Source organism: Acomys russatus, chromosome 32 (genome assembly GCF_903995435.1).
Source record: "Acomys russatus chromosome 32, mAcoRus1.1, whole genome shotgun sequence".
Taxonomy (NCBI): domain Eukaryota; kingdom Metazoa; phylum Chordata; class Mammalia; order Rodentia; family Muridae; genus Acomys; species Acomys russatus.
In genome coordinates this window covers 41,590,919-41,615,597 of record NC_067168.1, presented here as the reverse complement: position 1 = coordinate 41,615,597, position 24,679 = coordinate 41,590,919, and the positions used below count along the sequence as shown (strand labels likewise).

The window sequence follows — 24,679 nt, the reverse complement described above, 5'->3', positions numbered from 1 at the left end:
CATTTTCCTCAGGCGTGCCCGTGGCATAAGGACACTCTGTAGAGTTCTAATCTGTGCTCTGCCCCCTTTATGCCCATCTTGTGGGTATCGGGGTCACCAGACTTTTCTATCCTAAACCCACATCTGCAATCTGCAAGGATGCTTGGGCCATTTTGTAAAAGACCTTCCTAGCCTCTGGTTGGACACCTTAGGCTTGTGGGTTGTGACCCCTTTGGGATCAAATATCAGATGTCCTGTATATCATATATTAAAGGGTCACAGCGTTAGGAAGGTTGAGAAGCCCTGCTCTAGTGGGTAGTCAGGATAGAGAAGGGGAGTGGGGAGGAGAAGACAAAAGAGGAGAGAATGCTCATTAGAAGACATAATTTTCCATTTCTGTGTCCTGCTTTTAAAATTAATTTTTATTTATGTGTCCATGTGTACCTCTGCACGTTAGTATGCACCTGTGCATGTGGGTGCCTGCGGAGGCCAGAGAGGGTGTCAGATGCGCTGGAACAGTAGTTTCAGGTGGTTGTGAGCTGTCTGATATGGGTGCTGGGAACCACACTTGGATCCTTGGCAGGAGCAGCCTGTGCTCTCTAACTGTTGAACCGTCTCCATGCCCTCTTGATGGAACAGGCCGCAGAGAGGAAAGACAACATGCCAACCAGGCCCCCATTTCCAGGGGAAGGTCTTCGAGCAAGCAAAGACTTCTAACCTTCAACCAGGCCTTCCAACCAATGGGGCGTTGTGTTTGTCAGTCAAGGCACAAGGATATGGCACATTTGGTTCAGCTGGGCGTTGGCTGGGCATGCAACTAACTGTCCCTGCTTTGGGCCGTGGCATTGTAATCCTGGGGCCTTCCAGTGTCTGGTGGGCTAGGAACGAGCCACATTCCTGTGCAGAAGAACTGGGCAAACGTTACATCTGTTGGCTGCATCCTGTTTCCCCAGAGCGGAGAGCATTCCCATTCGTGAAAGAAAGCAAGGACCTTGGCCATCTTCTAGGGCGAGGGAGACTCAAGGCATACATACAGCGGCAGTTTTGTTGTGGGAACTGAACGGGAGATCAGCCGCTGGGCTCACTCTGCTGCAGCTGCTAAGCTGGTTTCATTTCCTCCGCACAGCCGGGTTGATAAGTACAGGGCGAGTGCGTTTCTCCGCTGTTATGAATATTTCATTTGAGCAATCCATGGCTTCTCAAGCATTCTTTTCAAATGGGGCTCTTAGGACAGTTTAGAGAGGTTGAAAAAAAAAAAAAAAAAAGGCAAAGGTGTGCTTTTTGGAGAAATGAAGGTTCGGCTGAACACACACAAATGCCTGGAGGAAAATAAGGCGTGGTGCATATTTTCAGCGAATGCCACAGTGGCTCTTCATCTACTAAAGACCTAAATGGTTTACAAAGATGAATTTAATTTGGGTGGGGGGGATCACTCACTGATGACTGCAGATGACTGCCTTCTACCTGCCCCCGCGCCCCAAAGCTCTGTGTTCCACACAGAATTGTGGCTGTTCCTTGGGGTCTGGAGTCCTCTGGGCATGGTTCCTAACCATGGCAGGAGCTCTCAATGGCTGAGATCATCCTGTGGCCTGGGAAATGCTGAGCCTCCCCATCCCCCCCACCTGTCGTGTCTCAGGAAATACTCAAGCCACCTTTCTCAGGTGGATCTTCTAACTATCCTTTCTTAGTGCTGCGATGAGCACCACTTGTAGAGTAAAGGGTGTATTTTGCTTACACTTTTAAACCACAGTTCCTCATGGAGGGAAGTCAGGGCAGGAACTCAAGGCTTTTAGGAACCTGGAGGCAGGAGCTGATAGCCATGGAGGGGTGCTGCTTACCGGCCCTCTCCTCACGGCTTGCTCAGCTTGCTTTCTTATAGCACCCAGGACCACCAGCCCAGGGGTGGCACCACTCACAGTGTGCTGGAGCCTTCCACATCAATCCTCAGTCAAGACGGTGCCACACAGGCTCATCACTGGGCAGTCTGGTATGGGCACTTTTCTCACATGAGGCCGATTCCAGTTTGTCTAGTTTGTGTCTAGTTGACAGAAACGGTAGCAAGCACACGTGCTAAGTCTTTCAGAGGATTTGGTTTGGGGACCTAAACCCATAGTGCGTACAGTGTGCTGAACGTGGGCTGTCTCAGTGAATAGAAGCTGTTCACTGTCTGTGAGAAGACACTAGGAGTTAAGAAGAATAATAGTATATTCCACATGCGTCGACTGCATCAGCATTTAAAACGTAGTATCCTGTTTAATTTCCCTGGCGAACTAAAATGAGGCGTGATCCATGTACCATGTATGTGATGCCTGATGGATGGCCTCAAGGTGAAAATGCACAATGTACTGCAAATGGTGAATTCTCAGGAGAATCATAGAGGATTTACTCCCCGGGGACATTAAGTAGCTTTAGTAAGGCAGGTGCCATATTGAGGACGGAGGAAGTTTGAGGCTGTAGCCCAGAAATGAGGATGCATGTGGTACATCCAAGAGGATCTTCCATCAAGTGTTTGGCTGTTAACCTCCAGGGCTTCCCTGGTAGAAGCGTAGAAGCCCAGCTCCAGGTCTGGGACTGTGGCTAACAAGTGCCATCAATGCAAACAGAATTCAAGAAGACTTGCAAGGGCGTTGCTGTCCTTCTGGAAGTTTTGATGGGTCTGGAGGCAGACCAAAGTCTTTATATGGCATCGCCTATAATGGATTAGGAAGTGGAAAGACAGTTTTATAAATTAGCAAGAAATTATTGAAGAACATGCCTCCAAGACGGCTTTTCCAGAGGACCTGAGCTCAGTTCCCAGTACACACTTTGAACAGCTAACAGTCAACTGTGACTCCAGTTCCAGGGAAATAGGAGGCCCTCTTCTGGCCTCCACAGATTCTGCATTCACAGGCACATACCCACACAGACACCCATACATATACATAAATAAAAGTAAGTTTTGGAAAAAATAGCAAATGATACATTATTCTGATTTGGGTGTTAGATGGAGGATAGAAGATTTTTTCTCACATTAGAAGATATTACAAGATCATTGGGAAAAATGATCAAAAAGCATGTACGAAATATAGGAAAATATTCAGAGAAGTTTGTCAAGCCACTAGTGGGCAAAAATATTTATTTTTCTCTAAAGGTTTCTATTTGTGGCATTTGTGATTTGTACATACCATGAAAATAATTCTAGATAGGTATTCACTCTCGCAGCAGAATTTCTATTCTTAATCATGGGTTAGTTTCTTAACAGAGTGTCTCTAACATGCATAAACATCACCCTCCTCGAGATCTGACGCTGTGCATAATGCTAGGGTTCACTCTCTGCCTTAGGAGATATATTTAAGAATGCCTCCTCCTCCTCCTCCTCCTCCTCCTGCTCTTCTTCCTCCTCCTCCTTCCCCCTGCTACAAACAGAGACTGGAGTCTGCACCATGGCATCACCAAACAAAAGCCTGTCCTCCATCAGCCCCCGCCCCTACCTCAGGTTCAACTAAAACCCTTCATCACTTGCCTCACGTTCCAGTCCTGTGCCAAGGAGAAACAAAGTTGGAAATGTGTAATTACCGCAAGACCTTGACCTTAAATGAAAGGTAACCCAGGACTGACCCTTATTTTGAGATCAGAGAGACAGACAGAGGGAGGGGACTGAGGCACCAGCCGCAGGAAGGTGTCCAGGGACCTGCTTGAGTGTTGGCTTCGGTGGGGCTTGTTTTGAATTGGGTGTGATTTTCTGCTTCTTCCCTCCCTTTCCCTGTGTGTGTGCGTGTGTGTGTGTGTGTGTGTGTGTGTGTGTGTGTGTGTGTGTGAGTGCGAGTGCATGAGCATGTATGCACAAGCACCAGGGAATGGAAAGCTTGTGCATGCCTACCACAGTGCCTCTGTGGAGGTCAGAGGGCAGCTTAGGGGTCAGTCTTCTCCTCTTAGGGGGGGTCTCTCTTGCTTTTGCTGCTGCACTGCAGAGGTGCGTGGAACTCAGGCCCTGGCGCTCACTAGCTAAATGCTTTTACCTGCTGTACCGTCTTCCGGAGCCCCCACCAGGTTTTTGAGACAAGATCAGATCTCTCACTGACCTGGAAATTGTCCTTTTGGCTTAGGTTGCTGGTCTAGGGAGCCACAGTCCACCACTCAGCACTGAGATGACAAGTCGTCACTATGCCTGGCTTTTAGAAAGGGGTTTAAAATTGTTTTTCGTTGTGTGGATGTGTGCATGTGAGTGCAGGTGCCCATGGAGGCCAGAGACATCATCCCATGGAGCTGGTGTTATGGGCAGTTGTGATCTGCCCAACAGTGGTGCTGGGAATCAAATCAAGTCCTCTCCAAGAATGGTGCACACTCTTAATTGCTGAGCCATCTCTCCACCCCCCCACCTCCACCCTCCATTCCCCCCCTCCCGGTGTCTGTTTTTTTAATATTGTTTCTAGAGATGCCACCTCAGGTCCTCCTGCTTGTGTCCCTTAGCCACGGAGTTACCTCCCCCAGCCCTCGGAAACATGTAATTCTTTATGCTAATAGAGAAAATTAGCAATTTGTCTTAGAAAACATTTATTAAATCCTGAACTAATACAAACAGAAAGCGTCCCAAATCCTCACAGGTGGCAGCCGCCTTTCCCTGGAGTTTTTAACTCACTGTTACCAAAGAGAATCTAAAAATGCATTGCTGCAGTTATTTTGAGAATTCCCTGCTGCAGGTGTGTGAGTGGCAGAGTGAAGAAATAGCAGGTTTGCTTCAGCCGGAACTCATGCCTTGCTAAGACAGCCTCGCCCGCTTTGGTGGTAATGCCATTTTTCTCTTTGTCAATTCTAGTGTTTGGTTCTGATCTTCCCTTGAGTCCATAAAATGTCCAAGAAAGTTTTCCCCAGGGTGGAAAAATCAAGGACTTTGCTGGGTGTTGACCAAGACCCAAGGGGTGTTTTTGTGTTTTGGGGAAGGAAAGGGAGTGAGTGTGGGTATAGTTAGTGTCCTGTTGCCTTTCAGAGATTGCACCATCCCTCTTCTTAAAATACCCTTAGGGAAGACAGACATTGCCGTGGCCTGGCAGCTTCCAGACTTCTGTTGTAGGCCGGGGAGGAGCTGCTGAGACCTGTAATTGCATTTCTGTTTAGTTCGCAGATTCTTGTTAGGGACAGAGTAGGAGTATTTTGGTGAGGATGTGTGTGTGTGTGTGTGTGTGTGTGTGTGTGTGTGTGTGTGTGTGTGCAAATCTGTGTGCATGCGTGTAAATCTGTGTTCAGGTGCACATGTATGCAAATGTAGGGGGACATCTTGAATTTCATTCCGCAGACATCATCCACCCTGGGGTCTCTCACTATCCTAGTCGGCCAGAGAGCACAGGGCATCCACCAGTCTCTACCGGCCCAGCTTTATATTAGGAATACATACCACCCAATGTGATCAAAAAATACACTGTCAGCAAATTAATAAAACCATCTATTTGAAAAAAACAAAACAAAAAAAACCCATCTATTTGATAAGAGAAAGAAACATTCACAATAGGAACAAAAACAAACAACAAAAGAAAGCCAAATGCACTCCACCATGTTCTGCGTTTTACATGGTGCTGAGATACAATTCAGGTCTTCACATTTTTTTCCTTTATTCTCATAGCCATCTCTCATCTCCAAGTATAGGTAGGACTCTCATGTGACCATAGATCATGTTCATACTTTATTCTCTGGAACTATAATGCTTGGAGCAAGTGGTCATTCGATATCACCCGCTTTGCAAATATGTAAAAAGGAAACTGTGTGGTATCAGCCTCCGTCCTCAGTGCCACCTGTGTGCATGCCAGAAAACTCACAAATTAATGACAGTTAGTCATTAATGAAGAAGTTGGTTCTCCTCCATGTCTCAATATTGCTACATTTAAAATTCTTTACTTACATAGTTGACATAATAAACATAAAAATGTTTTTCTATAAACATTTATTTTATTTATTTATTTGTTTGTTTGTTTATTTGGCTTGGATATGGTGGGGAAAGGAGGAGGCATCTCATAGAGAGTATGTGGAGCTCAGAGTGAAACACATGAGAGCACAGCCTCGGCTTCCACTGTGTGGGCCCCAGAGACCAAACTCAGGTCCATCCATCACCCCTTCCCCCTCTGAGGCCTTTCCCCAGCCTAACCAACCCCTTTCCAATCCCCCTCTTTTGTTTAGAGGGACTTAATTTGCTGACCTGACGCTCAAGAAGAACTCCCAAAACTTTACCCAGACTTTAAACTGTTCGGAGTGTGCCACCACTTCTGTGTTTTCCTCAATCCTAAGGCAATGTTTAAACCCTGGCTCTTTCCACCCTCTGGAATTCTCAGGTCTTGTCAGTTATAAACACCCTCAAGTAATGTTGGAGCAGTGAGCAGTTCTCGGGACGACGTTTCTGACCTTTCCAGTCATTTTCTTTTCTCACTTTTTTTTTTCTTTTTTAACCTTTGCCATCGGAACTGTACGTGCCTCAAAAGAAAAAAGGATGGGAAAGTTTCCACCATTTTTCTCTTGCTGCTTTCTGTTGCATTGAATCTCAACACCGTCATGAGCCTGACTTGTGATCCTTGGAGCCTGGACCCTTTAGTGAGGCTCTCATTTACAGCAGAAACCCGTTGTGTGCGAGGCAGAGCCAATTGCTTTCAGTTTTACTCCAGTTCAGTAACCGCAGCAGCGCCAACTTTCTCTCAAAGACTCTCCTCTGGTGTCTCCCTGGGCACCTCTGACTTTCCGTAATCAGTCCGCACATATTTCTGTCTATTGGCGCTCCCTTGGCCCAGCTTCTGGTGGGATCTCTCCCTGAATTTTCAGGGACCACAGGACTTCCCTTCCCTGTTAAGGTCAGAGTCCTCTGTGTGCCTGGTCTACACACTAGACAGTGCCTTGCAGATCCAATCATGAGGACATGAACAGGCCAGACTGGGTCTCTCTTATCTTCTAATATTGCATTCTTAATGTTCTGTCTTCTAATTAATTGATTGGTTGATTGATTTGGACATGTGTTTATGGTATCTGTGAGGATATACATTTATGTGTATATTCATGGTATATGTGAGGGTACAATTGTGGGAGTGAGGGGTGGGTGGTATGTCTGCGGTACGCGCGAGGGTTACCATAGACATACCCACCCACCCACCATTAGTTATCTTTTAAAACTGCCAAAACATTTATACTTTTTTTTTTTTTTTGTGGAGACAGGGTTTCTCTTGGCTGTCCTAGACTCATTTTGTAGACCAGACTGGCCTCGAACTTACAATGATCCGCCTGCCTCTGCCTCCGGAGTGCTGGGATTAAAGGCGTGTGCTACCAATATTTTAATGACGGTGTTGGTGAGGATGCTTGTGGCCATTATATAATCAGTTACACTGGTCAGGGCATTGCTAGGTATTGTCACCTCTCACATACTTATTGATGAGATGCCTAGGGAGCCTCCAGGGCACAGAGCACCTAGTTTCTTTTAAATAATATTCAAGTTTGATATTTGATGATTTTGTGATACACAAAATGCATTCTAATTTCTTCCCATTCTCTTTACTCTTCCTCCTACCACTGTCACCCTTCCCCTACCCCACCCGTACATGACTTTTGGTTTTGTGACCTATTTTCGATAAGCAGGGCTACCCATGTGACAGTTGAGTTGCTGGCATCCAGTTCTAGTTTCTTAGCAGCTCAATGTTATCTTCTTGAATCATAGCTACAACTTTTAACTCCCATGAACCAAGTCTATTGCTAGGGTCTCTGTCGATGTGTGACAGCAGCTTTCCCCCTCTACCTATTCTCTTTTTCTTGGTGTACATACGTATGTACATGTCACATGTATGTTTATATAGTTCCTCTCTCTCTCTCTTTCTGTCTCTGTCTCTCTGTCTCTGTCTCTCTCTCTCTGTGTATGTGTGTGTCTGTCTCTGTCTGTCTGTCTGTCTCGCTCTGTCACTCTCTCTTCTCTCTGTCTGTCTTTCTCTCTCTGTCTGTCTCTGTCTCTCTGTCTCTCTGTCTCTGTCTCTGTCTCTCTCTCTCTGTGTATGTGTGTGTCTGTCTCTGTCTGTCTGTCTGTCTCGCTCTGTCACTCTCTCTTCTCTCTGTCTGTCTTTCTCTCTCTGTCTGTCTCTGTCTCTCTGTCTCTCTCTCTCTGTCTCTGTCTCTCTCTCTCTGTGTATGTGTGTGTCTGTCTCTGTCTGTCTGTCTGTCTCGCTCTGTCACTCTCTCTTCTCTCTGTCTTTCTCTCTGTCTGTCTCTGTCTCTCTGTCTCTCTGTCTCTGTCTCTGTCTCTCTGTCTCTCTCTCTTCTCTCTGTCTTTCTCTCTGTCTGTCTCTGTCTCTCTGTCTCTCTCTCTCTGTCTCTGTCTCTCTGTCTCTCTCTGTGTGTGTGTGTGTGTGTGTGTAAGCATGTGGAGACCAGAGGTCAATGTTGAGTGTGTCTATTGCCCTGTATATTACCACCACCACCACCACCACCACCACCACCACTACTACTATTATTTAAGACAGTCTCTCACTGAACCTGAAGCTCATCAATTAGGTCAGCCTTGCTGGTCAGCCAGCCCCAGGGGTCCTCCATCTCTACTCACCAAGCGATGGATTGTAAGGAAGCACTGCCATGCCCACCCAGCCTTTTTATTTGGCTACTGTGAATCTGAACTCATGGCTTCTTGATGACATGGCAGACACTTTACTGACTGAGTCATCTCCCATCCCCTGAAACTCCTTGTATATAAAAAACAACTGCCTAGGTATCCGATGTCTATGTGAGTCACGCTCTGCCAATCAAAACAGCCCCATACTTCTCTGACTATTCCTTCAGATGTTCTTCTTTTACAAGTTCTGGGAAGGGAAATGAGAAACAATATGCAGCCTCCGATACGGCTAGCAGATTGTGATCGGCACTGTAATGGGGTTTATCAGCAGCAGTGCCTTTGCGGGTAGCCCTGGGGAGCTTGGGTCACTTCTAGTAAATCCTTTACTGTGATATCACCGAGGTGTCCATTACTTGTTTCTCATGCTCTCTGAATGGAAGGATCATAAGGTTAGAGGAAAATGGACAGGTCATAAGGCACAGGTGCACTGATTCGAAGCAGAGCTCAAACTGCTTTCCCAGAGGGCTGGATGCACGCTGTTGGAGTAACCAGGGACACAGCAGGGCCATGTTAGTGAGCTAAGTGCCTCTCTTTGTCACTCTTCTCACTTCCGTGACAAAATGCCTGATAACAGCAATTTCAGAAGGGAGGGAGGGAGGGAGGTCTATTTGGGCTCACAGTTTGGATTTTCTGTCCTTTAAGGTGCTGGAGTCATGGTGATGCCCACAGTCAGGAAGCAGAGAGAGACACAGGCTGGTATTTGCTGGTCTCCTCCTTTTCACTGAGTTCAAGGCCCCAGACCTGAGATGGTGCCTTTTACACTCAGCTAACTCTCTCATAGACACACTGGGAATTGTGTTTCCCCGACAATTCTGAATCCCACCAAGTTGACCGTCAAGCCGAGCCATCATCTTTGTTCCATGTAGCCTGGGAACACATTAAATGTCTTTCATTGTTCGAACAGTTATGAAATGAATATTTAAAATGAACGCTAAAACGAAAACATGAATATTAAACGCAAAGCTGTTGTGAGGCTTGGGAAAACAGCTCAGTAGTGGATTGTCTGCCTAGCATCTGGGAGCCCTGAGCTTAGGTGTCCCAACACCATACACAGATGTTCCAAAGTGAATATTTATCCCCCTCTGTAGGCAGGTGGGAAACCAGGCCAGAAAAACAAGACAAAGAATCAGCTTGAACTACTTTATTCTCAGTGAAGTGGACAGAGAAGAGGACAGAGAAGTGGACAGAGAAGAGCAGCCAGGCTGGGGGCTACAGTCTGACAACCTGTTAACTATACCTGGCTGTAATAGTCTGGGTCTAATCTTTTCCATGAATGCCACACTTTGATAATTGAAAAAAAAAAAATGTATTCATTTGCATGCCGTTTTAAGTCTCGAGACGCCCTCTGAGAGGGTCTCATTCTCCATTCCGTTTTACAGACGTGGAACTAGAGGCCCCGAAGGACGTACCAACCATCCGCCTAAGCTGTAATAGGACTGTCCACCCACTGAAACATTGTAACGTACTCTGATTTTGTCTTCTCATCTTTCTATCACTTGTAGCTGTTATGTTCTTCCACTGCTTAATTTATAAGTAAGCCTAAGATAAGAAAGAAAGAAAATAAAAACATGTATGGTTGTAGGGCTGGAGAGATGGCTCGGCGGCTAAGAGTGCATGCTGCTTTTGTAGAAGACCTGAGTTCAGTACCCAGCCCCCACAGAGGGCAGATGGCAATCACCTGTAACTCCAGCCCCAGAGAACCCAAGACTCTCTTTTGGCCTCCGTGGACCCTGAATGATGTGTACAGACCCATCCTCAACCATATGCATGAGTGCATGATTTTAAGCTGTCTATGTCTATGCTCCTATCACATTTTCACATACTTGTAGCTAGATTGCAGATACAGTGGGGGTGGGCGTGGGGGACTGAGGCCAGAAGGCATCTTCTCGCTTTGAAAGTGAACAAGCTGGAGGCATTCTTCCTTCAGGCTCACTTCTTCGAGGGTTTCGCCTCTCCGTCCCATCTTTGTGGAGTTCAAACAGAGCCGTCTTGTCTTTGACCGTGGGGCAGCCTCTCTTCTGGGCCCACATGGTTTGCCCTGGTGAGGATGCAGCACTATTGCCAAGAGACATAGGTTCTTATCTACAAAAGGCTGGTGCGTGGGCCATGCTGGGCAGAGGTGGGACAATTCTAGATTTCCAGCACTTGGCACGTGGAGGAAAAGAGGGCTTGGAGTTCAAGTTCAAATTATTGGCCAGCCTGTGTTACAGGAGCCCTGCCTCAAAATACCAAAAATAAATAGATAAATGAAAACACGTAACCCTGCTAGTTGCTGCCATTCTGTGATCCTTCCTCCCCTGGCCCCCACCCCACCCCTTTTCCCAGATCTTTGGGTGCCCAGCACATCGGGGAACACAAACATGTCTAACAAGGAGCAGGTCATAACCAAGTAGACCTAAAAGGCAGCCATCCACTCTGTCTGCCCTTCCCATGGCTTCTCAACCTTGAATCTCTAAATAAAGATGTGAAGAATAAAGTTGTTTCAGAGGCAGAAAGTGAGTACGAGAGATGCCTGGCACGTCAGGTTGCTTAGATAGAAACTGGATGGCATTTGAGGGGGTAGCACAGCCAGCCTAGAGCTGGGGTGTTTCCAAAGGACACGGGATAAAGAATGACCTAAAGGCTGGGGAGGTGCAACAGTGTATAAGAACTATTTCCTGCTACTGAGGACGTGGGGGTCAGTTCCCTGCACCCACACCCAGTGGCTCATAACTAGCAGTAACTCTAGCTCCAGGGATCTCATAGCCTCTTCTGGACTCCCTGGGTGCTTGCGCGTGTGCGCGCACACACACACATGCACACACACACGCGCGCACACACACACGTGCACACACGCGCGCGCGCACACACACATGCGCGCACACGCACAAACACCCATGCACGCACGCGCGCGCACACACACACATGTAAATAAATAAAAACCAATAAAGCAAGTCTCTCTTTAGAGAAGAACAAGTGGCCAGCAGACAGTGCATGCCTTGCCAGTTTACCAGGCTAATTGGCACTCTCATTTCTCTACAGATCACTTTTCTGAAGTGTTATTATTAAAAAGAAAAAAAGGAGAAGTTGAGTCAATATATTTTATTTATTTTTGGTTAAATGAGCCTTGGTGACAGTGGCTTCATTCTCTCCTTTTCTGCCAGTCATCGGCAGGGCGAGGTTCCTGTGGCTCGAGTGAGCTGGAGGGGCCTCGTGAGCTTCCTTCCTGCTGGCGACTTTCCATTAAGGCTGAGCTTCCTTAAGCAATGACTGGATTAATGGGTTCATGTTAGCATTGCCACAATTTTCCTCAAATTCTTGGGAATTTCACTGTTACTTTTTATTCACTTCTCTCTTTGAAAAGATTGCCTATTTTTAAGTTTTCTGGGGTAATCCTCTTTATAGAATCCTTACATACTGATTTTCTATTAAGGAAGAAGTCACTGCACAAACAACAATATTGAATTCCAACAGTTCAGAAATGGCCTTTTGCGCCTAGTGTGGTGGCGCATGCCTTTAATCCCAGCACTCGGGAGGCTGAGACAGGCAGATTTCTGTGAGTTCAAGGCCAGCCTGGTCTACAAAGTGAGTCCAGAACTATTACACAGAGAAATCCTATCTCAAACAAAACAAAACAAAAAGAAGAAAAGAAAAGAAATGGCCTTTCTTCAGATTGGAATGTAGAGACTGGTCAAAGGATTGAGAACTAACACAAAGCCTAAGGAAGTAAGCTAAATCACAGGGATGTGGTGACTTACAATGTACCATGTTTGTGTTATGTCTTTGCGGCCTTATGCTTTTTCTGAACAACAAATATATACACAGCTGTCACCTCTGACCTGAGGAACCATTTTCTGTTGGATCATGGGAAGGTAGCAGTAGACCATCATGGTGGGCGACATGTTAACAGACAGGCAGGAGAGATTCTGGAGCAGCAGCTAAGAGCCTATGTCTTTAGACAACCACCAGACTGAGAGAGAGAGAGAGAGAGAGAGAGAGAGAGAGAGAGAGAGAGAGAGAGAGAAGAGAGAGAGACACTAAGAATGTCATGAGCTTTTGAAACTTCAAAGGCCATCCCTTGACACACCTCCAGGCCACACCTCCTAATCCTTCCCAAACATTTCCACCAACTGGGAACCAACATTCACAGCCTATGGGAGCCATTCTTATTCAAACTCTCACATGCTGTCCCAAGTAGCAGGCCTTGAACTCTCCATGTAGGCAAGAATGACCTTGAACAACTGTTTCTCCTGTCTCTCCCTCCTGGGCGCTAAGATTTACAGTCTGCTGTCTTTACTTGGTGCAGGGGACCAAATTCAAAGCTTTGTATATGGTAGGCAAGTACTCTGCCAGCTGAACCATATCTCTAGACCTCAAGACACGTTTTAGTTTTTAAAATTGTTTGTACTGAATTTATTTGTTTATGTGTGTGGCTGGTACGTGTATGTACGTGCATGCGTGTGGAGGTCAGAGAACAAATGGAAAGCTTCTGGAAGTCAGTTTTGTTCTCTTCTTCCACCATGTGGATTCTTCCTGGTGCTTGAACTCAGGTCATGAGGCTTGAAGGCAACCCTGCTAGGCTGCCCAGGCTACAATGCATAGCCCAACATCCACATGCTTTCAGACAACTCCGACTGGGTATTTATAACTAGATATCTATATTTCCATGCACCATTTCAATATTTATATATTTATCTATCTACCTATCTATCTATCTCATCTGTTCATCTGTCTTTCTGTCCATATGTCAATTGTATGTCTATTCATCTATTTATTAATCTATCTATCCGTCAATCATCTATCTATCTATCTATCTATCTATCTATCTATCTATCTATCTATCATCTATCTATCTGAAAGAGGACATGAGGTGGAAAGGGGACAGAAGAAGGACCTAAGAGTTGGAGTTGGGGAATGGGAGATGAGTTTGATTGGACCAAGGCACATTCATGAAAAAACGAACAAACAAACTTCCAAAAAAACAAACCCTAACTAAAAAGAGAAGTTCAGCTTTATCAATCCTCCAGGCCCACATGAAGCTCCTTGGTGTCCTGCTGTCTGCTCTCAGGACTGGTTAAGGAGTTACACCCTTTCAAAAGATCACAACTGGCAACTGGCAGAATTCATTCTGAAGAATTTGCCCAGAGTAATCTTTGAAGAAGAACGGACACAGTGAAAATGAAAAGCCCTGGGGTCATGTCTTTCTATACCTGCCCTATCCCTGAAACAGGAATAGAAGCTGAGTCATGTAGGAAGATGCTTTGGGTTGGGCCTGACCACACCTGTGTAAAACTCTGGAGCTATTACACCAATGCAGTGTGCTGTGTTCCAGACACTTGGGGGATGTGAGGTGCTGTGGGCAGCCTCTCCCTGGTAGGCCCTGATGTACCTTTGTCAGATTCATCGCTCTGTATAGACCCAGCCTCTCTTTCCCTCTCTCCCATGTGTATTTTGTAATTTTTTTTTAAAGATTCATTTATTTTATTTTATGTGTACAGGTGTTGGGCCTACATGCATGTGTGTGTATGTGTGTGCCATGTGTGCACCTGATGTTCACGGAGGTCGGAAGAAAGTGTTGGATCCCGTGGAATTGGGACTAGAACTGGGTCCTCTGCAAGAGCATCAAGTACTCTTTATTGCTGAGCCATGTGTGTGTATGTGTGTGTGTGTGTGTGTGTATGTGTGTGTGTGTCTGTGTGTGTCTGTGTGTGTAAGCATTTGGATATACACATGTGTGAGGGTGGGTATGCCTACACATGTATGTTCATTTCACTGTTAGCTGGAGAGTGACTTCCTGTGTCATCCCCAGAAATGCCTTCCAGCTTCTTTTTGAGGCAGGCTCTTCCGTTGGCCTGTAGCTCACAGTGGAATGGAGACCTGCTGAGACTCAAGCCCAGGGCCGTTCTGTTTCCTCCTCTTCAGTCCTGGGATTACAAACCACGCCACCACGCCCAGCAGCTTTACATGGAGTCTGAGGCTCGAACTCAGGCTGTTGTGCTTGCAGAATAGAACGTAACCAACAGAGCAGTCCCTCACCCCAGGCCCAAGACTATGTCCTCTGCTGAACTGTATTTAATTTCCCACCCTGGATGTACATCCAACTCATCTGAAAAGTTTTAGAGTAAATTCCATTGCCTAGTCAAACCCACAAGAGTGCTGGCTCGCTGGCGTGAGCAGGGTTCTGGCTTCATCGCAATATTAAAAACCAAACCAAACCAAACCAAAACACCCTAGATGCTTCTGATAGGAAGCCAGGATTAAAAACACTGACTCAGCCAAACCCACTGAGGGTACAAATGAACAAATGACCATGTGTCCAGCAATGGCAAGACTTTTAAGCAGTGTCCTACAGCAGAAAAAGACCATTTTTCTGCATTCAACACCTTCCATTCATTGGCATTTTAACAAAAATGAGCAAGGCTTTGGAGACTTATCCACAGAGTAGAGTTTCCTTGGGGGTGGAGTTTAGCACCCTTGTCTAACATGTGTGAAGCCCTGGGTTCCATCCCCAGGAAGGCATAAACTGGGTGGGGTAGCACACACTTGCTTGGAACCCCAGCTTTCTGGAGAGTGAGGATGCCAGGATCGAAAGTGGTCCGTAGCTACATAGTGAACTGGAGGCCACAAGTTCCTTCTCTGGATGCCTACCTGGGAGATCTTGGGGATGTGGAGAATGGGGCTGGAGTCCCTCGCTGAACCTAAAGCCTGCTGGCTCCATTAGGCTGGATGGCCAGCTGGTTCCTGGCAGCTTCTGTTTTTTGTATGCCCAGTGCTGGGACTGCTAAGCAGGTGGGTGCTGGAGATGAACTCCATCATCTTGCTTGTATGACAAGGGTCGTACTGATGGACCCATCTCTCCAGCCCCTGAAACATCCTTTGGAAAGGACAACATATAGCCATTGGCTATTGGCATCTTTTCAAATCTCACTCTCCTCACATCCTAAGGGGGCATGGGTAACATGAAGACCTGAGTTCAAATCTCGAGCCTGGGTAATGCTGGCTGTTTGTATTTGTAATTCCAATGCTGTGAAAAGCAGAGAATAGAGCATCACTAGGCAGCACACCACATCACCACACACACACACACACACACACACACACACACACACACACACAGAAAGAGAGACACAGAGAGAAACAGAGACATCACTAGGCAGCACACCACATCACCACACACACACACACACACAGAAAGAGAGACACAGAGAGAAACAGAGAGAGAGAGGGAGAGAGACAGACAGACAGAGACAGACAGGCAGACAGACAGAGACAGACAGGCAGACAGACGACAGACGGGGGGGTGGTTAAAAACATACTATTGTTTTGTGGGAGTAGAGTTTACATCTGGTCTCAGTCTGTCTATAAGGTAGTGGGGATTATGGGATTATAAATAGCTCTGACTCATCTTGGACAAAAAAGCAGAAGGCTTGAACAGTTGTGGAGTGAGAGGGACCACTGGAAAGGCTAGGGGAGCAGATCAGAACAGAGCATGGTGACCCCCTTTGTATGAGAAAGTCATAATGAAACCTACAGCTTTGTATATTAACTTTAAAAAACCTCTCCTGGAGACACAGAAAAGGAGAGAAAAAGCAAGAAACCTGGAGCAGTTTGAGAAGTCTCAGGTTGACGAATGCCTGTGTTTTACTGGTCTTGACTTTTATCAATGTGTCCTGTAGAGAACTGGCTTCCCTGGGGCCTTGGATTTCCCCTGCTGTGAGCTGTCTAGATCTCTGTCCTGTCCTGGGAGCTCAGCAGCATTTGTCAGGCTGTGACTAGAACCCTCCAAAAAAGCCTTGTATTTAAAGGACTCCAATGTTTTCTCTGAAATATTAATTTCCTTGCTCCAGGCTGCTGTGGGCTTTGACTGCAAACTTAATCGCAGCCCCTGAGCTCTGCATTATGTTGCTGTCATTGAAATGGGGCTTAGCAAGGGTCACTTGATACCTTGGCAAGCCTTTCCTGTTTTACACAGTCTTTCATCTTGGGGCCAGGGATTTGCATTTCGAGAGGCTGAGCCAGCTGACTCCAACCCTGGCAGGTTGCAACTTGTTGCAGACCTAGTTCGGCCCATTTCTCTCACTATTAGAACCTCCTGGTGCTGTCGCTCAGGGGCTGAGAGTTTAACCAGGAGAGCTAGTTCCTGTCCTTAGTTGTTTTCTGCTGTTGCTTCACCAGGGACACCAAGGCCAGAGCCAGCAAACCACCTCAGACAAGCCACATTCCCCCAGGGGCAGCACTTCCATAAGGAATGACACCAAAGGCAAGAGGGGCTCCCTTCTTCTGTCCCCAAACCTCCATTCCATTCCCAGCCCTGCCCCCACATCTCTGCTCTCTCTTCTTGAAGATTCTGTTTACTGTAGCCCAGGCTGGCTATAACTTTGGTAGTTCTCTTGCCTCCTTTTTCCCCATGCTAGGTTTATCACCATGGTCATTTTTTTTTTTTAACCCACAGAGTGTCTTCCTTTTCCCATCTCCTTGAGAACTGAGGCTGCTAGATCCTTTGAGATCTCGTTGATTGGTTGAGTGCGTGTATATGTGGTTGTGTATGTATATGCGTGCAGACGCACAATGTGAAGGTATTACATTTGCGTGTACATGAGCTTATGGAGGTCAGAACTCAGGAGCCATTAACCCACTCCATGCCACCTCCCCCTTTTGAAATCAAATCTCTCACTGGCTTGGATGGCTCACACTGGCTAGGTTGGCTGCTCATCAAGGTCCAGGGACCTTCCCTAGCACAGAGATTACCATCAAATACCAGGGCTTCCGCTTCGGCTTTGGCTTCTTCTTCTTCTTCTTCTTCTTCTTCTTCTTCTTCTTCTTCTTCTTCTTCTTCTTCTTCTTCTTCTTCTTCTTCTTCTCCTCTTCCTCCTCCTCCTCCTCCTCCCCCTCCTCCTCTTCCTTCTCCTCCTCTTTTTCCTTCCTCTTCCTCTTCTCCTTCCTTCTTCTCCTCTTTCTCCCCACCCCACCCCACCCCTGCCTTGGATAGTGGGGGTTAAACATTGGTCCTCATGTTTGCATGCTTGCAAAGCAGACGTTTGACCTAGTGAGCTGTCTCCCCAGCCCTTGGGATGTCTTATCCTGATGAAAATCTCTCTATTGTTTTGTTGACTACAGGTAACTTTCTCTAGTGGCTTAGTGTGACAAAGAACCGAGTATGTGATTTTATTTGCCTCCCCCCCTCCCCCCCCTTTGGCAATATTGGGAATTGAACCCAGGGCCTCAGGCCTGAAGAAGTAATTGTTACCTAGCACTGACTACCACTGAGCTACTGTGCAGCCTGGTTTTACTTATCTTAATCTTAGTTGTGAAAAGTGTATTTTGATGCTGGCTGCCTTGCAGCTTGGGATCCTGCCCTTGACCTCAAGATTTCAGGAAGATGCCTCTTGCCAGAGGCCTTCCTGGGGACTCTCAGCAGTCTGGCTGCAGGCCCAGCTCCTGAAGGAGAGAACTTCTCCTTGACTTCTAACACAATGTCCTCTCCACTGGTAATTTTGACTGCTTAAACCTTGAGCTATTTATCTCTTACAAATTATTTACACTCTTGTATCTGGATTTGTCCTGCTCTGCCAAGACACACACACACACACACACACACACACACACACACACACACAACTCTATTGTCCCATTTCCCCTGTGAACATACCCTGAGTCTTTGGGCACCAACTGTAAATATGTTTTGTTTTGTTTTTTCCCTTATTTTTGTTTTTTAAAGAGCAGATGAATTTGGCAGAAGAGAAGGCCTTTTTTCCTGGAACCTGAAGCTGGGATGTGGGAGGAGGATTCAGAGGATTTGGGCGACCCATCAACAAGTGTGTACTGAGAGCCAGCCAGGGCAGCGCAGGCAATGTAGAGATGCCCAGAGTGCAGCCAGAAATGAACCCAAGTCTGTTGAAGTTAAAGAACAGACTCCAGTCATAAATTTGAGGCAATTTAATGGGAAAGGACCAGAGGCTGGCTGTGGGTGTCTGTCATTTAACCAGGGTTGTCAGGAATAGCCTGGGGCAAAGCCACATCCTGTAAAGTGCTCACACTTGGAGGGGGACCTGGGTTGTGCATAAAACTTGGGTGTAGCAGAGTGAGCCTGTAACCCCAGCCCTGGGGAAATAAACACAGGAGGAGGTAGTTAGGGAGGGTTAGAGGAATCAGTGAGCTTCAAGGTATAAAAGACTCTGCCTCAAAAGTAGTGGTGGAGGGCAGGGCAGGTGATAGAAGAAGGTCCCGGATATCAGCCTCCAGCCTGCATGTGCGCACACATGAATATGGGCGCACACATACAACAGGCATGCAGGGATTTAAAGCTAAAAAAAGCAAAGAACTGCTTATTTGGTAAGGTTATGTTCAAACAGACTTTGGAGTCAAGGCGTGAGGAGGGAGGTCCTCAGGGTGAGAACACTGCAGTGCTAGGAGAAACAGGATGAGTGGCTCAGAGCTGTGGCTTGCCCCCTCTTGCCTTTAGCCCACTGCTCGATGGCTTCCTTTAGTCATTTCTTTTTTGTATTTATTGATGTGGTTTTGTTTTGTGTTTTGTTTTGTTTTGTTTTGTTTTTTTAAAGATTGCCTTCACATGAATTGGTATCTTGACTCCTCTGGCTGAAAAGCTTGAGTTAAGGTTGATAAGAGGATTCCTAGGCAAATACACTCTCTTAGTCACCTCCTGCCCTAAGCCTTCCCTTGCTCCAGCTTAGTGAGCAAGTTATTTGAATGCGGGTCAAAGTGAAGAGGTGTGGTGGATCCCAGTATTGTGGAGGTAGAGACCGCTAAATCTCTGAAGCCTGGTGTCTAGCCAGCCTAGCCAAATAGGTGAGCTTTGGGCACATGAGAGACCCTGTCTCAGATAAACAGCAGGATGTTGCCTCAGGAACAACCACTAGGATTGTCCTCTGTCCTTCGTATATATGGGTGCCCATGTGAAGACACATTTACAAATGCATATGCACCTGTACAAACATGACCACACACACACACACACACACACACACACACACACACCAGAAAAAAAGAGAGCAGTTGCTAGAAAATACAACCGGCAGACTATATGTTTCATTTTCCTTATTAAAATCACCACTGTACTCTGTCTCGGCTCTTCCACCCTGTGCTGACAGCCAGTGCAGTGCCATGCTTTCTGCTGTTTTCAACTGCCATGGCCTGAATGTGGCCTTCCAAAATTCACAGACTCAGCCTCATGTGAAACTTAGTTAAGATCTGATCAGAGTGGACCCACAGAGAAGGACTGAAGCTAACCAGCTAGGCTTTTTTTGCCTTTCTGTTGTTCAACAGCCAAGCACACAGCAGTGGCCCCTTCCAGAGGATGTGCAACACGCTACCATTTTGGAAGCGGGATAAAGGTCGCTTGCTGGACACTGAACCTGCCTACTTTGACCTTGAACTTTCCAGCCTTCATAGTTGTGAGGAATAAATGGTTTTTTTGTTTTGTTTTGTTTTTTTGGGTTTTTGTTTGTTGGTTGGTTTGTTTTTTGTTTGTTTGTTTGTTTGTTTTTCGAGACAGGGTTTCTCTGTGTAGTCTTGGCTGCCCTGGACTCCCTTGGTAGACCAGGCTGGCCTCAAACTCACATCGATCCACCTGCCTCTGCCTCCCGAGTGCTGAGATTAAAGGCACGCACCACCATGGCTGGCCAAATGTGTATTTTTTTATTCATTTAGTTTTTTTTTTTCTTTTTAATTATTTGAATGTGTATCTGTGTGTGTGCAAGAGGCTTGCTTGTCTGCATGTACAGAGGTCAGAGGTCGATTTTGGATGCCTTTTTCTTGCTCTCCACCTTTGCACAGCACAGGGAGGACTTTTCCCACCAAGCCATTTCCCTAGTCCCAAGTGTCTATTCTAAATGACCCAGAGCACAAATGAACCATGATAGATAGCAACTTTAGTGGAATCGTTGTCTGTCTGTCTGTCTGTCTGTTTTTCCGGGGCTGGCTGACTTCCCTTTTGTGCTGGAGGGCAGCCCCCTGCATCATGAAGTTTCTTCCCTCAGAGAGACCTTTGTGCTGTGGATTGCAAATCACCCAGAGTCGGGACAATGAGCACTACCAGGAAAGGCGCCACCAGCCCCACACTTCTTCATCTGAGCACTCCGGGCGAAAACAAGCGAAGTCGCCCAATTTGAGGGCAGATTCTCAGATTTCATTTCAAATTTCCTGCCCTTTGTTCTTTTCTTGAAGTCTGAACAACACTGGATCTTCATTTCTTTCTCTTTTCACTTCCTCTGCTTGGAAACCACTCGAGGGAGAAAGTTCCAAAGGGCCTGGTGTTATCTCAGAAACCCGAGTGGATCTCTGCTCACAGTGCGCGAGGCCAGTCTGTCAAACAGAGTTTGGCCGCTAGAAGTGACCATCGTTGTAACACGACGCCAGAGCCACACACAGGCCTGAGAATGGACTAAGTCTCTGGCCCTGGAGAGAGCCTTGAGTGAATGGTATGCATGCAAGAGCAGGATTCACACTCACTTCTGACTTTTAATTCCACTGACGTCATGAATAGGCTGTGCATGAAGCTCAGCAGGTAGAATGCACACTTAGCACACACAAAGCTCTGAGAGTCACGTCAAGAAATACAGGAAACTGGATGTAGCGGTACATAGGCCAGTGAGCCCCCCACTCTGGAGGTGGAGGCAGAGGGACTAAGAAGTTCAAGGGCACCCTTGCTACATAGTGTGTTCAAGGCCAGCCTGGACTACATGAGACCCGTCTCAAACCAAGCAAAACCAAACCAACCAACCAACCAAACAAACAAATGGGATGGGTAAGACGGTGCAGGGAGTAAAGATGCTTGCTGCCTAGCCTGTTCCTGGAGTCCAGGTGGTGCAAGAAGAAAGCCAATTCCTAGAAGTTGCATTAGCTCTATGACAGGCAAATCCACACAGGTACACACATAATAAATAAATGTTAAAGAAAAGAAAACAAAACAGAATCTGGAATTTAATACTAACAATATACCGAACCCTTCTTAGATGGTAGAGCTGGGCCTAGAATAACCATTATTTCCCAGGAGTGGACAGTCCCTTCTTTGTGATGCTTATGGATGGTTGTCTGAGCTAACTTGACCAGGTTACTAAAGCTCACCCCTCCCCCTGGAAACAAGGAAGCTGATGTCAGTGTTCTGCAGGCACTCAGCAGAAGAATCAACTCATCAGTTAAGAACTAGATTTACACATGCAACCATCCTGGGATTTAGTATTACTTATGTTTCAGGTCCAGGCCGGAGGCGTCAAGTAAACACTGACACTTCTGAGGCTGAGGCTTGTTTGAAATTCTTGCAGTAAATACCTTTCTCTGGACTGGAGCTTCCTCCTCTGCCCTGAAAAAAAAAAAAAAAAAAAAAAAAAATAGAAGGAAATGCCTACAGCCTCTGTATGGAAAGTGGTCCTTTGTCACTCGGCAAAAAAAGTCCCTTCCTCTGAACTCGTGATACCCAGATGACACTGAGAGTTTAGCCCCTAGGGAGCCTGTTCAGCTGCAGTGATTTGTTTGTGTGTGAGCCTAGGGCGGGGAGGTGGAAGTTGAAAAAGACAGGGACTCTCGCACAGCCACTAAAGCAGACAGGACACTGTGCACCCCGTGTTCTCCAAACCCTTCTTTCTGTCTGTGTGTGTACGCACATGAGTTTGTGTGTGTACATGGGTGCTCTCGTAGGTAGAGGGCAGAGCGCAGCCTTGGGAGTTCTAGCCTTTTGCCACAAGGGTCTCTGCAACTGAGCTCTAGTTGTCAGGCCTGGTGGCAGATGCCCTTATCTGTTGAGCCGTCTCACCTCCTTCACCTTGTTTTTTGTGAACCCCAGGCTTGCTGATTCAGTAGCCTGGCTGGCCAATGAGCCTTGGGGGGATCTGCCCATCTCTGCCTCCCAACCCTGGGATTGGAAGCATGCACCACTACACTTGCCCTTTTTCCATGGGCTTTAGCAATGGGCCTCCAGCACTCATACTTACATGGCAGTGGGCAGATACCCACTGAGCTGTCTCCCTCGCCCCACCCTGCTTTCCTTATAGACCAAACCGTAACTTATTCTGTTTAGCTGGGACTGAAACCCTTAAATTTCCTAGATCTTCAGTGCTTGACTTGAGAATGTTTTTCAAAAGGAATAGGCCTTAAAGATTATCACAGGCACTTGACTTGTTTGGTCCATGAAAAGACACAGAGAGTTGAGCAGCTAATTGCTCAGCACCTGAAGCTGGGTGTGGAGGGTTCCGAGCCTCTTCTGCTTTCATGTGCTTGCATTTCCAGCTTGCCAAACCCTCCTCCAGAACCAATCAGAAGGCAGCGTTACGCAATCAGTCCTTTATGCCAGGAAACGGCTCTAGGAGAGTAAAGACGTGTTTTCTGTATGTCTGTATGTGCAGAGCGCCTCTCCCCTGGAGACTTGAAGATATTCTACATGTGTTGCCCAAGTTCTTTCCCAGTTCTCTCATTGGCTGTGAATCTGAGTGTGGCAGCTCTGTCTCTGAGAAAGAAAACAGAACCTGGCACAACTTCACTTAAATATTTCAGATTCTCACAGTTCTAAAGTGCATTATTGGCCTGTCATCTTTGTATATCTGTGTTCTGATTAGCACGCTGCCAAGCAGATCAGTTCTCACCTGACGAATGTACAAGCAGTCAGCAGAAGACTTCACGGCTGATCATGGCTCTTAAGTTGTCAGGTCCAAGCTGGTTACAAACAGTATGGAAAGAAGGAAGGGGGGGGGTAGAAAGAGAGAGAGAGAGGGAGAGAGAGAGAGAGAGAGAGAGAGAGGGAGAGAGAGAGAGAGAGAGAGAGAAAGAAAGAAGGAAGGAAGTCTAGGGATTGTCCTCGGGACCATGTGTGTGTGTGTGTGTGTGTGTGTGTGTGTGTGTGTGTGTGTGTGTTAGGCAGGTACTCTACTACTGAGCTACCTCCCAGCCCCTGCACAGGTCAAAACCGTTTCAGCACACTTATTGTGGAACACAGAGGCTGCCCCTTGTAGAAGGGAGTTCCTCTAGAAGGTTCCCACCGAAAGCCTTCCCTATGCTGCCAAACTCCTAGCATGTAGCAGCCTCACAACAGGATGGGACCATGGGATTCATCTCTTAAGTTATGACTTTACATTCTATCTAAAACCTTTGCTAATCTTCACACCTCAGAGATCCCTCCCCCTCCAAGCTCAGAGACTCCTCCCCTTTAAGTTCAGAGACCCCTGCTCTCCAAGCACAGACACCTTACCCTTGAAATGTCTATAATAACAAGGTTCTTTGGGTTGTTTGGGGTCTATCAGTTTCCCCTGTGGTGGATGGCCAGCATCACTAAAGAGAGTCCCCTGAATGCCATCCCAGCACATCTCTCTGTTGAACCTGGGAAGAATCTTTAGAATTTACACCAATTATAAAAACGGTTCAGTTTTATCTGTCGAAAGCTTTATAGTACAGCTGCGATCACACAGTGCTGCATTTGTCTGCCCACTCAAACACCCAGAAACATTCACTGCCTTCCATTAACACTCAGGGACAGAGTCACCATGCTCTTTTTTAATCTTGAAAATTATTTATAATTATGTAGATGTATTTATTTTTATGTGTATGTGTGTTTTGCCTGCGTGTATATAAGTGTAGCACGTGCTTGCCTTTGTCTATGGAGGCCAGGGGAGGTCAAAAGAGCTATCACATGCTCTGGGACTGGAGTTATAAATTGTTGTGAACCATCTAGTGGATGCTGGCAATCGAACCTGGGACCTCTGTAAGAACAAGTGCTCTTAATTACCGAGCCATCTCTCTAGACTCCTCTCACTGTTATTTTCCTATCATTTTCCTCATGGAGGGACTGTTTTACGGAGCATTACTTAGCTAATGGGGGGCTGAGACATGCTTGTTTCTGCCTTAGAACATTTTCACACATTCTTCTTGAGTGTTCTCCATCTTAACCCTGTAAGGTACCTTGTCATTGCTCAGGAAATAGATCGAGTGTATGCTGTCCGTAGTCCCACAGAAAGTCCAAGGCTGACCCTGAAGTTGCCCTTGGGCTAGTTTGCTTGCCTACTTGACACAGACTAGAGTCGTCTGAAAGGAAAACCTGGTTGAGCAGTTGCCTAGATCAGATCGGTCTGTGGGCTCGCTTCTAGGAGATTCGTCTTGATACTAATTAATGGCTGG

At 46.6% G+C, this 24,679-nt stretch overlaps 1 protein-coding gene across 2 annotated transcripts in view; it reads left to right on the top strand.

Annotated features, from left to right (window-relative positions):
* Positions 1-24,679, top strand: part of Tgfbr2 (transforming growth factor beta receptor 2) — an 85,928-nt gene that overhangs the window by 8,663 nt on the left and 52,586 nt on the right. Inside the window, exon 2 of one of the 2 annotated variants that reach the window (XM_051140773.1) lies at positions 9,961-10,038. The exons of the other annotated variant lie outside the window; for it this stretch is intronic. Within the exon in view, the coding sequence (XP_050996730.1) occupies positions 9,961-10,038 (78 nt within the window). The remainder of the gene's footprint in view (positions 1-9,960; positions 10,039-24,679) is intronic. 2 annotated transcript variants of the gene reach the window in all.